Source organism: Equus przewalskii, chromosome 16 (genome assembly GCF_037783145.1).
Source record: "Equus przewalskii isolate Varuska chromosome 16, EquPr2, whole genome shotgun sequence".
Lineage (NCBI taxonomy): Eukaryota > Metazoa > Chordata > Mammalia > Perissodactyla > Equidae > Equus > Equus przewalskii.
Genome location: NC_091846.1, coordinates 35,205,526 through 35,220,850, shown reverse-complemented (window position 1 = coordinate 35,220,850; position 15,325 = coordinate 35,205,526). Strand labels below are relative to the sequence as shown.

Genomic DNA, 15,325 nt, shown 5'->3' with positions numbered 1-15,325 from the left:
TTTTTCCTGCTTTCTTTAAATAATATAGCATTGACAACTATAAATGTGATTATTACAAGCTGATGTGATATTTGTAGCGAGAATTGGCTCTATTACCACCTCTTTCTTAATTATATACAGGATGTCGATTTAAACTGATCATAATGAGATGCAGTCCTTTAGACTTTTGAGAGCTTCTTTTGGTTTATTTTTTATTATAGAAGACAAACTTTTCATACATCCTGTAAGAGTTTGTAGTGATTGTTCTGCATCACCTGAAGTCAGGGGACAGTTATCCTCTGATGTGAAGAATCAGTTGTTGGGAACATGTTTGCAAAAGTTGGCCTGGAAATATAATTTTGTACAATAAGTTTAGATGGCAGAATCTCAGTAACAACAACAAAAACCCTCTCCCACACCTGGTCGATTTTAGAATAGAAGCTAATGCTTTGAAAATAACCCATTTCGACCAGGGAAATGTGATTTATGATAACCTGAGACACAGATATGACTAGAACCACATTCCATTTAAAGTTATTGTGCCATCAGACTATAAAAGCAGTGCTCTGAAGTGAATCCGTGGGACTCGATTCTCTGTAGTGGACAGTAACACAGGCACTAATGAGACAGATTTCATTAAAAAATATTTGATTTATAAGAGAATTAAAGTCCTATCTTATTTTGAAATTGCTGGCTTAGTCCTGGCATCTGATCTTTTCTCCCCCTACCATCACCATCACCAGTTTCTGTGTATGCTTTGACATTGCTATGGTAACCCTGAGAGCTGATGGAATTCCCTGCATCTCTCTTCACAGAGGGTGATGAGACAGGAGTGATGGATAGTCTGCTGGAGGCCTTGCAGTCGGGGGCTGCCTTCCGCGACCGAAGAAAAAGGACACCGAAGCCGAAAGGTGAACTTTATACTTGTTTCATGTTACTTTCTAGGGAATTATCACAAAGAACAACCCTTTTTTTTTTTTTCCCATTCTTTTAAAGTCATGTGTCAAGAATGTAGTGCTGTGGGCAACAATTCTTCAGAAGTTTCATAGGTTTGCATAATTCTTCCCTTGTAATGACGGATATCAGAGAGAAAAGCATTCCAGTTGGCCAATGTCAGTAGCACATTAACAAATCAATGCACTGAACCTAGAAAATCCTGATTAGTGTGACAAGTCTCATCTAAAGAACCATATGCACCTTATCCCGGTGGAGTTTACAGTAGCATAATTAAATGGGAAGTAAAAGTCATAACATTATTGCTTCAAGTATTTCAGGGTTTTGAAGCATTGCTTTGCTTCCAGAAATACTTAACCTTGGAAAAAGTCCTGTTATACTTCTTGAGATGAACAGACCTCTATATTAAGTTTCTTTTAATTTTTTTTTTCTTAACAGATATTCGGCAAAGTCTCAGTCCAATGTCTCAGAGGCCTATTCTGAAAGTTTGTAACCATGGTAATAAATCATATTCATAAATTGCACATTCTTCTTATCTACTTTTATCCTGTTGCTCTGTGATTTTAGTAGGTTGCTGTGAAGTTCTCAAGTTTCAATATAACTAAAATAGTAAAAATGTGTGGATGTACATATTTGCTATGAGCTTGTGTACTCATATTTCCCGTTCCTACGTTATTGCCTTGAAGTAGTGTCGAGCGTTCTTCTTTCAGATCTCGAGTTGAATTATTTTTACTATTATTGTTTGAAGTTAACCTCACACATTTCTGAGCAGTGTTGTCCAGTGCATCCTTTCAAAAGCAGTGTGCTTTTGTAATACTATTTTAAGTAGTGGATTTACTTTACATCAGGATACAATTTGAAATATTGAATCTCTTACCTTGTTTACTCTGCTGTATTTGCCAGTACAGTTTGAAATACTGTGACCAATATTTTGGCAAAATCGTTAATACAGAAGAGCTTCTTATGGTAATGTTGTGGAAGGATGTGCTAGAATGACTAAAACAGGGGAGTTAACTTAGTCTCTGATATTTATCTGAGATTGACGCCTTTCAAAAATCTCTAACCAACTCCTGCACACCCAACTTCATGGAGCCCTCTTCCTCTCTTCAAGGTGCCAGTTCATGTTGATTGGGTTTTATTTGCTTTGGTTCCCTTTCCTTCACTGTTACGTATTATGGAGATCTGTTTAACCTTCCATAGTGGAAAACAGATTCATCCATTGTGGTTGCCATTTATTCGGAGTGAGATTGTCACCAAAGTTTGCCAGATTTATAAATGGAAAAATACTTGACAGATTTCATTCAAGGGTTGTTTTGGGTGCAAGTGAATTGAGTTCTAGAAGTATTGATGTGTGACTGAGTGGAGAAACTTGTGTCAAATTTCTACCATAGCCTAAAACAATTATGAGGTAAATAAGAAAAAGACATGGATGTTATGAATTCTTAATAGCTGTAGATCCTTACTGCTCAAGGTAAAGTATGTATAGTAGAAGCTTAATAAATGAAAGGAAAGGTAAAAGTCTGTGGCAAAATTTTAAATAGATCTTTTACCTCTTTTTCAAAGTATGTTTTTGTTACTGTGTTGCCTTTTCCTACTCTAATAATAGGAAAAAAGAATTGTAATAAGTCAGAGAAATTCATCATGGATAATTAATCCCTAACTTTGGGTTATGATTGAGAGTCATTGTGACATACTAAATAATGGCAAGAAGTGTAGAGGATAGTGCTCTCCTGGAACTTAGAGATGATTTTGCTATAGATGAATAAATGGAAACTCGGAGAGGCTGAAAACTTCCCAAGAGGACAGAGCTAGTTAGTGACACAGAAATAACCATAATAAGGTTTGATTTTTATCATGTTTCTTGTTTGAGTACATTTAGGGACTTTGATTTTTTTATTATTAATAAAATAGATAAAATAAACAACTCGGTTCCCAATATAAGTCGTTAAAGACCCACAGCCAACACAATGATCATAATATGGTTATAATGGCATACATATACCCATGCTATGCTTAATTTAAAATAAATATTTTAGGCATTATGTAGGGGGAAATTATTTAAGATAAATTTGTACACTAGCCTTGGGAAACCCAGTCCTTCTGTGACTAATGTTAGTAAAGAGTCCAGGCTACAAAGGCTCATCTATAGTTATTTATAAATTGTGGCATTTTGGTCCAGATGAAAGAAGCAGATGAGCATTGCGTTTCTGTCTTGACCAAAGCTGATATATGTACTATCTTAAGTTCTAAGGCTATTGTGACAATTAAGCTATTATGTTGTACAGCAAGCCAAAGGAGGTATACCATAAACATCGAATTCTCTGTTCTCATATAAATGTAGCAGATTAAAGTGTTTTTAAACTTATTTTTCTTTGCTATTTCTGTTGTGTTTCCCCTGTACATTTCTAACCAGGTAGAAAAAAAATTGAAATGACCAAGTTAATCTTTGAGGACTGTATGTATAAAGATAGATTTGTTAGACTAGACATTGAAAAATACAGAATTTGGTTCAGGAAAGTATCTTCATTGAAACAAAGATCATGATTATTTTTAGAAAAATGATATTTCAGAGTTTATTTTATAATCTTTGTATTTCTAAAACTTACTTTGTTTTCATTGAAAATACTAACCTTACAGCTGAACTATGTGATTGAAATGAAACCTTTTTACTCTTTAATTTGCTTTTCATATACTTAAACAAAACTTATATCTGATATTTATGTTTTCTACAAGTATATAGTAGTTGATATTATCTCAATCTATTTTTAAAAGATTTATAAGATTTTCTATAATTATTTTAAATTTGTTTACATCCTAAGTAAAGTAATAATAGTATTATTAATAATAAGCTAACATTTACTGAGTTATTTGGCTTACTAAATGCCAAGTAATATTTTATACGTATCCCATTTAGTCTTCTCAATACTCCTATCAGATAGTCAATATTTTTATTTCCAGTTCATAGTCAAAAATAACCAAGGATTAAACAGGTCTGATAGTTTGCTTAAGGTCCTGTGGCCAAATTTCAAACACGGGCCTGTATGACTTCTGAGTTCAAGTTCTTAATCTCTCTGCCATATTATGCTTTAAATACAACTGCTTGAATCCGTATCTTTTCCTCTTCTCATCTTTGAGCTGATGAGTCATGTGTGTACATTTTTTTTTCATATGTGCTTCAGAAGCACAGAAATTGTACACACTAACTTGTCCAGCCCTTGTGCTGTGCTCCAAACCTCTACCAAAAATACGTTGGTTAAAACCTTTACATGTTTTATCTTTAGCTTTGCCTGTTAAAGCCTAGGCAGAAATTAAGTGTTTGGTATTTTTCCATGCTAAATCTTCACTCATTCATCCATTTAGCAAAATTTATTAAGCACTTGCTAGACACTTGATATAGAGATACCCTCTAAGAAGTCACCATGCAGTTGAGAGACTGACAAGTAATAATTCCCATATATTCGGTTAATGCCAAGGTGTAGAGGTAACACGCAGAACTTTGGGAATACCAAGAAGTCTGGAAGACCATTCCAGACTTTATAAGAATATTCCAGGCTTGGCTTCTCGAAGGACCTGAAATCCTACCTGAGTTTTGAGGAATGCGTAGAAATGAGGCCAAAAATCTGAGGGCAGGGATAAGCTAAGAAGCGCAGCAGCATGTGCCCACTTTCTCAGAAGGTCTTTTCTGAACCCACTCTGAACGCTGTAAAACTATATGCTCTTATTAGCATATAGCTCTCATTAGCATATACTGTTAGCTAATATAATTCTCTTAGTAGCCCCTGTTTGCTCTTATTATCACTCTGGTTTTTCTCATTTTGCAATGCTTATTTCCCTTATTCCCTTATTTTGTTCTTATTTCAATGTCTGCCACACTACTCCTGAGTCCCGTCAGGGTGGGGACAAGGTAATAAAGGAGGAGATCTGTCCTGTTGACTGCTGTAACGCCAATGCTTTGCTTGGTTGGTGCCTGACACATGGATGTTTAGTGAGAATGTGTTGAATGAACAGGCATGTTTATGTTTAGGCTTGAATGGAACAATTAATGTATTGAGCAAAATCAGGTCTTTGGACGTCACCCAAATAATTGGGATTTAATATGCCAAGTGCTAAAGCTCCAGCTGCGAACACAGTTAACCCCCCTCTCATGTGCTCCTTAACATGTCGTCTGTCATCAAAAGGAGATATTTGATCATCACTGGTCTATACTTCAAAAGGTTGTTGGATCAGATGTGGAGGGTGCAGTTCAATCTTGATTGGATTATTCACTCCTTAGAAGTGGAGGGTTACTTATTAATTAGATTTCTTTCACTTGCTTAATCAGGCAAAATTTAACAAGAATAAATAAAACAGGAGAAAGCATCCACTGATGAGTACAGGGCGTTATCTCGTTTCTTTACTCAACACAGTGTGTTCCAAACCTAAAGATTTTCTGTAGCCTGTAGAAAATAGTAAAACCTCTGCTTTTAAGAAAAGATCATCAAAATATTTAGTAATGCATTTTTTGTAAAGATTATACCATATTTGGTATAATTTGCTAGTGAATCAACTGGCCTGATTGAAAATAAAGGACCAGATAGGGAAGAAGTATATTGAGAGTTTGATTCCAGACCAAGAATTTTATCAAAATCTCCAAAAAAGGGGGAGATTAAATAATTATTAAAAATTAGTGTTTGATTGCTGGTTTGTTACAGATTTTCTTTATTTGTACATGTTATATTTTTACATGTATGCACGTGGGAAATTGACTTTTGAGCAGGAAAACGACAGGTCTGAGCAGTGTGTATAGAACTGAAGTGACAAATGTTGGAGAGAGGAAAGAATAGAAGGAAAAAAAGGACTTCACAGCACCTGATGCCGACATGGATTGGCTACTAGGGATGGGGAGAGTCAAAAAGTTTATCAAGGTTTGAGGAGAGAAGCCAGGTCGAGAGCTCACAGAGTATTGCTTAATGCTGTGTAAGAAAATGAGTTATCTAAAGAAAAATCGTTAAATCTAGGGAATGGCAAGTCAAGGATTGAACCTTCGGAATAGACACGAGTGAATAGCGAAGTGAACGAGAAGCCTAAAAAAGATGCAAAAATAGGGGGAGGTTGCGTAATAGTGGAGCCTACATTATGAAGGTTGAAAGAAGACTTTGAAGAAGTTCATTTCCTCTTTTCTTTTTCTTTTGTTATTTGTTTCTTTCTTTACACATATCAGTGGTATACCACTGAGTGACTAGTGTTTTTCAGGGTAAATTAATTCCTACTTTCTTCAAGGACTTCTCCTCCCCTGTACACTATGTGGACTCTGTAAAACATTTGTGACAAAGGTTTCACAAGTAGGAACTGTTTAGCCACACCTTGTGGTGTGTCTGCCTGCAATTTGATTGCATCCTCATTAGATGGTTCTCTTTTCATTAAGTAGTACAGTGGGATTTTTTTTTCTCAGCTAAATGGATATAGAGTAATCAGAAAGAATTCTATAGACTATATGCAATTAAAATCCCTAATGATAAAACTATTTAACTGTGACAAAATAAGATAAAACATAATCAAAATTTTAGGCAAACACATTTTTTAGTGAACATCCATAACCTAAACAAAATCTTGCTGTATTATCTTTACACTAAATCAATTCTTAATAGCCTTAATTTGGATTTGATTATCTATTTTTACTCTTCCACTTATATATGGAGCTTTGAGAGATTTTTATAGAAATAAGATTGTACTGCCTCCAGGCACAGCTGCTCTGCCACTCTTAGATTTGAAGTCAGAATTAAATGTGAAGCTAGTTAGATATCTTTGAATTAGCATATTTCTCCACAAAATAACTCTAAGGGAGGCATACAAGACAGGCTTTGTTGTCAATATATCAAAACTTCACACGTAACCATCCCTTCTCCCTAATCCACTCGGTCTTGGGTCCCCTTATTTCTTGACCTACCTTCTCCCCAAGCAGCAAGAATTTGTCTTGAGGCAGAATTATGAAATTTCTAAAGTTTTCAATGGTGTCTGCTCAGCACTAGCTGCCTTAAGGCTTCTTTGAAAACAATGAGGACAACACCAAACCAGTCCTTGTCTAGAAAACTTTATCTGTCAAAGTCATAAATGTTGACAACTACCATTTCTATTTCTTTAAACTCTATCCTATTTTAAAGTAGAAAGAACATAAGGAATAATGTGGTAAAAACTATATGATTTTGCTAAAGTCATTGGCTTATTTTCTTGAGAAAAGTTTTTTGTTCTCTTTCTGATGAACCTGTACCTGCCAAATAACCTAAGAAAGGGAGCTATTAAAATACTACTTGTTTTTGACACCCTTAGACTTGGGCTTTCAAGCAGAATCAAATGCTACCTGTAACTGTCAAAAGACTTAAATATTTTTTAAGAAGACTTTTCTAGGCCAGGAATGGAGAACAATTTGGGTGATTTCACATTTTATTTAAACATCAGTCTCTTATATTTACTATGTAGTCAAGCAGAAAGAAAAATGGACTCAGCAGGGCACCGGCCTAGGTAAGGATGCCCTGTGGCTAGATGCAAAAGGCCTTTCTAATTTATAGTCAGGGCAGGACAACCTTTTGGCTTAGTCATTATCAAACAGCCTCTTAAGCATGAACAGATTAGAAAATTCTCAAGTAGTAAGGACTTCAAGTTGTTTTAAAAGGACATTTATACAAGAAATAGCAAATGCCTCTCATTTAATGAACATTCACAAATGTATGCTGAAGGCTAGTACTAAATTGAGTGAAAAGGAGATAAAGAACTATTTTATAAGGAGAGCAATGTCATTGTCTTTCCTGAAATAGCTGTTATGATAATATGTCTCTTGTTCTGTTTGTGTTCCATAGTGGACTATAATTATTGTGATCTTTTAAATTTTTTGGCCCACTCTAAGTTTCTCCTTTCCTTGTAGCATAGGTTTGGAATCTGGGTTTATTAGGGAGTCCAATGGATAGACTTTAAAAGCTTCTTGAACTCTGTACTTCTGTTTTAGATTTTGTGTTTGGGCATATATTTTTTTCCAGGTGAGAGGATCTGTTGATTTTATCAAAATCTCCCAAAAAAGAGAGATTAAAGAATATGGATTTTATTGTTTGATTGCTGGTTTGTTACAAATTTTCTTTATTTGTACATGTTATACTTTTACATGTATGTATGTGACATTTTCCACGTCTGTGATTATGGCAATGAAAGTTTTGTTCTCAAATGATTTTTACTATAATTGTCACTTGAGAATGAAACTTTCATTGCCATAATCACAGATATGGAAAACATGTCAAATGGCTGATATATCTACAGTTTTAGTGACAAACTATGTAGGATAAATAGTTAAAATCCAATAAATGGTGCTACTCTGGAGGTTCACTCAGGACATAGGGAGGAGAAGGCATCATCTCTACCTGGGATGGGCATTAGTCTGTTGGATCTGCTGGGCAGGATGGTGTGCAGGGCTCTTCTGGGCAATGCAACTTGGGAGGAGCAGGCAGGGACAAGAGGAGCCTGAGAAGGAGCAGTCAACAAAGCCATGGGCTTCAGAAAGGCCAGGTAAGGGAAGGGTGGAGGAACACCTGGGCACAGATTGGAATTAAAGAACAGAGGCGTCATTGTTCACCTCAGGAAGAGCAGTTTGGGTAGAATAGTAGAAACTGAAGCCAGACAGCAGTGTTTGGAGGAGGAGTGGAGGCTATTCTTCCTAAAACCCTGGATATGAAAGAAGGAAAGAAAAGGGAAATAGCTGGAACTAGAATGAGTTGTATTTTAATGAGTGGGTTATATTTCTTTGCCTTTTGCTTGACGTTGGCTTCACTGTCTTTGTATTCTGGAGGGAAGGAGATCTGGAGGGGAGGAATGAATGTTGAATGGGGCAGAAGTTAGAGCGAGGTTCCTGGGGATGGGATAGGAGAGGACAGGTGTGGAGAACCTGGACATTAAAAAGGAAGCGTGTGCCGAGCGAAGTGGATACAAATATTGAGTAAAGGAGAGTATGGGGGTCTCACCTGGTAATGTGTATTTTCTCTGAGCACTAAGATATAAGGTCTCCTCCTGAAAGTGACAGTCTCTGGGTAGGGAAGAGAAGCAAGGGCAATGGAGGAGGGCGCACATCTGTAGGGACTGTGAGAGGTAGCTGCTCAGGGAGAGGCAAAATAACTTTTGCATCAGTGGCCAAACTGGAAAGGGAGATTATTACATGTGTAATAATAGCAGTCTGTAAAGTCTGAGGGGAAGAAAAGTAGCCAAGGTACTTCCCAGGCCCTGTGGCAAAAGGCATTGGTTCTCCAATAGCCTAAAGGTTCTAAAAGTTCTTGTCTGAATGTAACCATAGTACTCAGTTGGGCAGGGGGTAGACTGAGTGCACTTTACAGCACCAGCCAGGGTCATGCCACTTTTTAGAGAATAAGCTATGTCATGTTTTAAAGCAGTGCACTGGTTATTTAGGAAAATAATGGAAATTCTGTTGGACATCTTATACGATGCATGTCTCAGCATTGTTTGGCTGTGTGCTACCTATGAGTAGCCATTCTAGCAGGGATGGTGGTGACCCCCACGCAGCAGGCATGTGCCGACTCCGTTACACATCTGAGATCAATTCCTACAAAAACGAAACTTGGTGCCAAACTCATTATTTCTAAGGTACCCTTAGATTTATGTTTATATTTTATTTTATTTACCCTCATTAAAGGTCGGTTTGGAGCAGCCACAGATGTAGAAAACACTTTCCAAGATTGTTGTCAGTATTAAAAGTAAATGTTTTGCAAAGCGCCCGCCTGGCACATAGGAGTTACTTAAAGAGGAGCAGTAGTTGTTCTTATTCACTATTTGGGAAAGCAGAAAACTAGCCAGATTTTGGAGTCCCGTTTAGAGAAGGCTTGAATGATCTTGCCAAGAGTGACCTTGAAAAGCAGCGTGGAGTCAGGTTGGGGATTTAGAGGCAGACAGGTCTCAGTTGGATTTCATTGACTTACTAACAGGGTGACTGTAGCAGATTATATAACCTTTGAGTTTCCTCTTCCTCAGCTGTAAAAAGAGAAATTACGCTACATGCATCAAAGACTATTTGGAAGATTAAGTGAAAGTATGTGAAAATACTCGACTACAGTACCTAGAATGGAGTAGATATTCAATAAATTCAATATATGTGAGTTCCTCCTCATTCTTTCCCCTTCTCCCCCTGCCTTCCATGATGCATTTGTCAATAGAAGGTTATACATTCTTGAGCAAAGTGACAGTAGTTTGCAGAATGAGTGCACTAATTAGATTGAAATTAATTTTCTTACTATGAATAGTTCCTATATTGCACTTAAAGTACATTAATTGGTATGAACTAGTTTATAAGAATAAAAGACAAAAAATTAAAAGACTGTAGAGACTTTTGTTTTAAAGTAAAGATGTTTTTACCCTTTTTCCTCTTGGGCATCACCACAAAGCCACCAGGAGAAGGAGTAACAAAAAACAATTTCAACTCCTGTGAAATCAAGACATTGTAACCTGGAACAGCAACATATAAAGAGAGAGAGAGAGCTGGAATCCAAGTGTATTCGTGTCCAAGGCCGCCATAACAAACACAGACTGGAGGCCTTAAAACAAAAAATTATTCTCTCTCAATTCTGGAGGCTGGACATCTGAAAGCAAGGTGTTGGCAAGCTTGGTTCTTTCTGGAGGCTCTGAGGGAGAACTGTTCTGTCTCCTCGCTTCTGTGGTTGCCAGCAGTCCTGGGTCTGCCTTGACTTGCATCTTCGTAACTCTAATGTCTGACTCCATCCTCACATGGCACTCTGTGTGTGTGTGTCTTCACACGGCCTTCTTATAAGAACACTAATCATTTGGTTAGGGCTCACCCTAGTCTATCATGACCTCCTCTTAACTTGATTACATCTGCAAAGACCCTATTTCCAAATAAGGTCACATTCACAGGTACCAGGTGTTAGGACTTGAGCATAAATTTTGAGTGACGCAATTCAAAGCAAAACAATAGGTGACCTCAATGAAAAACAGACTGACTTAGTCCTCATAGCACCACATAAGAGCTCAGGAACCACTGGTGGGAAGAATGAGGGACAGAGCTGAAAATGGGGGGGATGGTAGAGGAGCACCTCCATCCAGGTAGTGTGGCTCCAAAGTCCAGACTTGGAACCATTATGCTGCACTTCCCTCCTCCCTCCCTCTCCTCCATCCGGGAGATGAGAGAGACACTGTAAAAATCGTCCTAGAGACTCGAGAATTGGGATACGAGCCAGAGGTTAGGTGCCTTATTGTAGGTCTTCATGGGCAACAAGCGGGCAATCAGGATGGGAAGACATCTCCCAGAGTAACTTAGTTTATCCCTATTAAGATATAACCAGAGCCAAGATCTCTTCTTTCATTCATTAATTATCTCCTTTTCTCCTAAGATACGCTAATTGTGCTTCGTTTTTCATTTTCCTTTTCTCTCTCCCAATACTGTGTATGAATCTAAAGGGGACTTCCCTTTGTTCTAGCTTTCAGCTTATCATTTTTATGTCATACAGAAAATAAAGTGCCCTTTAATGTGCATTCCTAAAGAGTGATAGGAGATGAGAGAGTCAATAATGGTAGTGCCTCTAGCTCAAGACAATAAAGATGCTTTTCCATATAAAACGGACAGTCTTCCAACCTTTGTGTGTGTGTTTCGTAGATAACATCAGCCGGTGATTTTGCATCACAAGTCTGAATATTTTTCTTCTCTTGTAATTCTTAATGTGAGAGAAAATAGCAATGGAGAAAATCAAATACTCTTTTTTTGCCTTTTGGAGCGAAAGTCTGAATAAGAACTTAAGGGCTAATCTTTATCCACTGAATCCTTAGAATGCAAGAGAATGGGATGAAATTAGTATTTTGAAACATTAGTCTTAGTTATAATCACTGGCTCTTTGTAAGTAAGTGTCTTAATACATTACACTGGCCTCACGAAAGCCAAGGATGTAGCTAGTATAGCTAGAACTGTTTGTGCTTTTGAGGGAAACAGTGGTATGACTACTTATTATGTAGTCTAGGTAAGGAGGTAAACGTTAAATATTTTTCTCGTTTACAAAAGTCCATAAATTTATTGAAGAAAGCATTGACGTGCGTTCAGAAAGCTGCATGTCCCATTGACTCCTAAGTAAATTAGGAATTATTAGCATTAGCCATCATGTACGTTATTGTGATGTGACAGCATGTGGCTTAAACAGTTTCACCATTTATTAGCACTGATATTAGAATAAATGATAACGATCATTAAGTGCTATGTACATTATCATTTAACTAATCATGCTTGCAATCTCCTTTATTAGTCAAACCTCTTTTGGTTAATTAGAGGAACTGTCTAATCCTGATTTCTAAAGGAATCATGAAATAAAGGAATATTGAAATATACTAAAGAAAACAGTAGTGCAGACCATTTACCTCATATATCGAGTTCATTTACCTTTACTTAGTCCATTATAGCAGCCTCAAGGTTAAAAGGTTCTGGCATATTTTTAAATTTTGAAAAATGATGATTGGGCCTATTAAATTATATATGCGTACTTTTCCCATTAAAGCACTTATGTGGCAGAAAGTGCTAATATGATATGCAAATAAAAACAAATTTCTCGTTTACCAACATATCCGTATTGAAAGATGAACCAATAAATACTGCCTAGATTTAGCATTAAAAATGTTAATAACATCTTGTTTTGTTTTAGTTCTGACATGCTAGTAACTCAAAATCTATAGAACTTCACGGCTACAAAAATAAGACACAACTAAGAAACTTTTATTATCAGTCTTTTTGTTACTTATTAATATATTTAGCCTGAGGAGTTCTTAACCTGATGTTTGATAAACAACGAACAGGGTTTTATTTAATCCAAAGGATATTTTATCACTAGGTGAAAAGCATGTTTTTGTATCTTTTTCTTAGTCTTCCCCATGTCCCAATAGAGGAGAAAAAAGATAGAGAAAAGGATCATTTAAAATTCATTGTGTTGTCATCATGCAACTTCTCGAATCATGATGATGATGCTCTGTTTTTGAATGTGCAAAGACAGAAAGAAGTGAAGGGCCTTGTGTGTGAAGAGATAGCCCGTACAGCCCTACACGGCGGAGAAAAGCACTGCCGGAGAGAGTTCCTGGGTCTGTGCTCCACCTGCAGCTTTGCGCAGTCGCATCCTCTCTAATAAGTCTCAAGTTTTCATCACTTCTTAAACACTGCTCTTCCGTTTGCCACTCACTTGTGGGAAGCTGGACATGGCCTATTACTCTCCATTCTATTAACCTCTTTTCTCCTCATTTGCTGATCCCCATTCCCTTTCCTCACCTAAACAAAAAAAGACAGGATCCACTCAGGGTGAGAAATAAATATATTCTGTGATGGAATGAAGTAAGGAAAGTCAGTAGCTAGGCACTATGCTATAGAAACTTGTAATATTTCCTAGGAATGAACTCAGTGTCTTCTACATAGTTGTTGTTAAAGTCAGAAAAAGGGAGCATTTGAGAGTAATTTTTTAAGTTGTTTTGCTATGAGTTTCCATATCCTGCTGGTATACTCTCCTTGTGGTCGTTTCTGTGTCCCTGTGCCCATCTCCCTATCTGTTTTAAAAAGTGTAATTTATTTTTTCCATGTTGTAGCCCCATATAGTTCATCACATGTTCCTCTTCTAAACAGATCTCCAGTCCTATCCAGAACCTCTTTGTAGTTTTCCACTCAGATCTTCTTTAACCCTGTTACTATCCTCTTTCAACATATACCAAACACTATTTCTCTTTTGATATCAGGAATAAGGCTATAAACGTACAAATTATTGCCTCATCGAAACTCTCCCTGTTTCAGTAAATTACTTGGCACTGTGTGTTATACTGCCCGTGGAGGTTTTTTGTTTTGTTTGAACTTACCTATACTCTTTTGCTTCTTCCTTCATTTTAATTGTAAACTTTATATTGAAGAATAACATAAGTATAAAAAAAGTATGCAATTCCTAAGTATATGTCTTGATCAATGCGCATAAAGTGAACTTACCTTTGTAATCTGTACCCAGATCAAGAAACAATATTATTAGAAATGCAGACACCCTTTCAGGCTCCTCCCATTCCTAGCCTCACATCTGCACATATCCTGACTGTGACAGCATAAACTAGGCTCTGTCCTTTTTATAATAGAATCATGCAGTTTGATCAATGTTGTTGTGTGATGTTATAATTTGTTCCTTATTGTTATTTAGTATTTCACACTATGAGTATATCACAACGTTTTTCTTTTGTTGCTGGATATTTATTTTGTTTCCGGATTTTGGCTATTACAAATAGTGCTGCTAAAAACATTCTTATGTCTTTTGGTTCTGTCATGTATATACCTGGAAGTGTAATTGCTGTTTCATTGGCTATACATATGTTCAGCTTTTATGGATACAGCCAAATAGTTTTCCAAAACGATTGTACCAGTTTATACTTCCATCAGAAATGTATGAGAGTTTGATTTCAACAGTTCTGGTAGAATATCTCATTGTAGTTTTGGTTTGCCTTTCCCTTATGAGTAACTTGAGTACCTTTTCGTATGCTTACTGGCTTTTTGGAATCCTGTTATGTGAAGTGCCTGTTCAAGTCTTTTGCCAACATTTTGTTGGTTCTATTGAGAATAAATAGACTTTGACACAGTTTAGAATTCCATCATAACACTTATGTCAAACTGTTAAAGGAAAGACTATGTCACTTTGTAGTAGTGTAATACTCCACATGGCTCAGATCTTCCAGTAAGAGACCTTAGAATGACAGGTCTGGTCAATATTATACATTAGTAGAGCAAGCATGTTGTAGATTCTGCTGCCTGCTTATCCTCTTCTGTTAAATTCCCTTTGGTGTACCTGTCCATTGTCTTTTCCTCATTGTCATGTGATAGTAATCCAGGGCCCCTGTAGCTTCTCTGACTGAACTGTGGACACTGCAAGAACATTATTCTAGAAAAGCAGACCATGGCTTGGTAAGACTTCAGAAAACTACCTCTTAAATGAGTGAATGCATGGATGAGTGAATATGTGAATACATGGAGGAAAGAATAAACAAATGACTACATAAATGGGTCTTAAAGTCGGGCCTCCCCTCTAAGTCTAACGTACATTCTATTATGTCTCACTATTTACTATTAATCAGGAAGTATTGCTGGAGTGTGGTGAACCATTGCCATAGAATCTTGTCCTCAACTTCTAGCTCACAAACATGAATTGAGTGAACTCTCAAGGTAACTAGTTTATAACACATTTAGATCTAATTTTATGGTAAAACTTGAGCGGCTTTTTTATAAACTACTTTTAAATACACAGACTAATTACCAAAGAAAAAATGCTGCTTATTCACCCTAAACAGATTATTCAACTGTTGATGACTTAGATCCAGATTAAGAGAATAAGTGTTTAAATTTCTCCTAGAAGCTTACTCT

General features: G+C 36.7%; 1 protein-coding gene across 3 annotated transcripts in view; it reads left to right on the top strand.

Moving 5' to 3' along the window:
- DIAPH3 (diaphanous related formin 3) overlaps window positions 1–15,325 on the top strand; it is a 484,563-nt gene that overhangs the window by 367,267 nt on the left and 101,971 nt on the right. For all 3 annotated transcript variants that reach the window (XM_070578871.1, XM_070578869.1, XM_070578872.1), the window contains 2 exons: window positions 795–890; window positions 1,372–1,431. In XM_070578871.1, coding sequence (XP_070434972.1) covers window positions 795–890; window positions 1,372–1,431 — 156 coding nt within the window. The remainder of the gene's footprint in view (window positions 1–794; window positions 891–1,371; window positions 1,432–15,325) is intronic.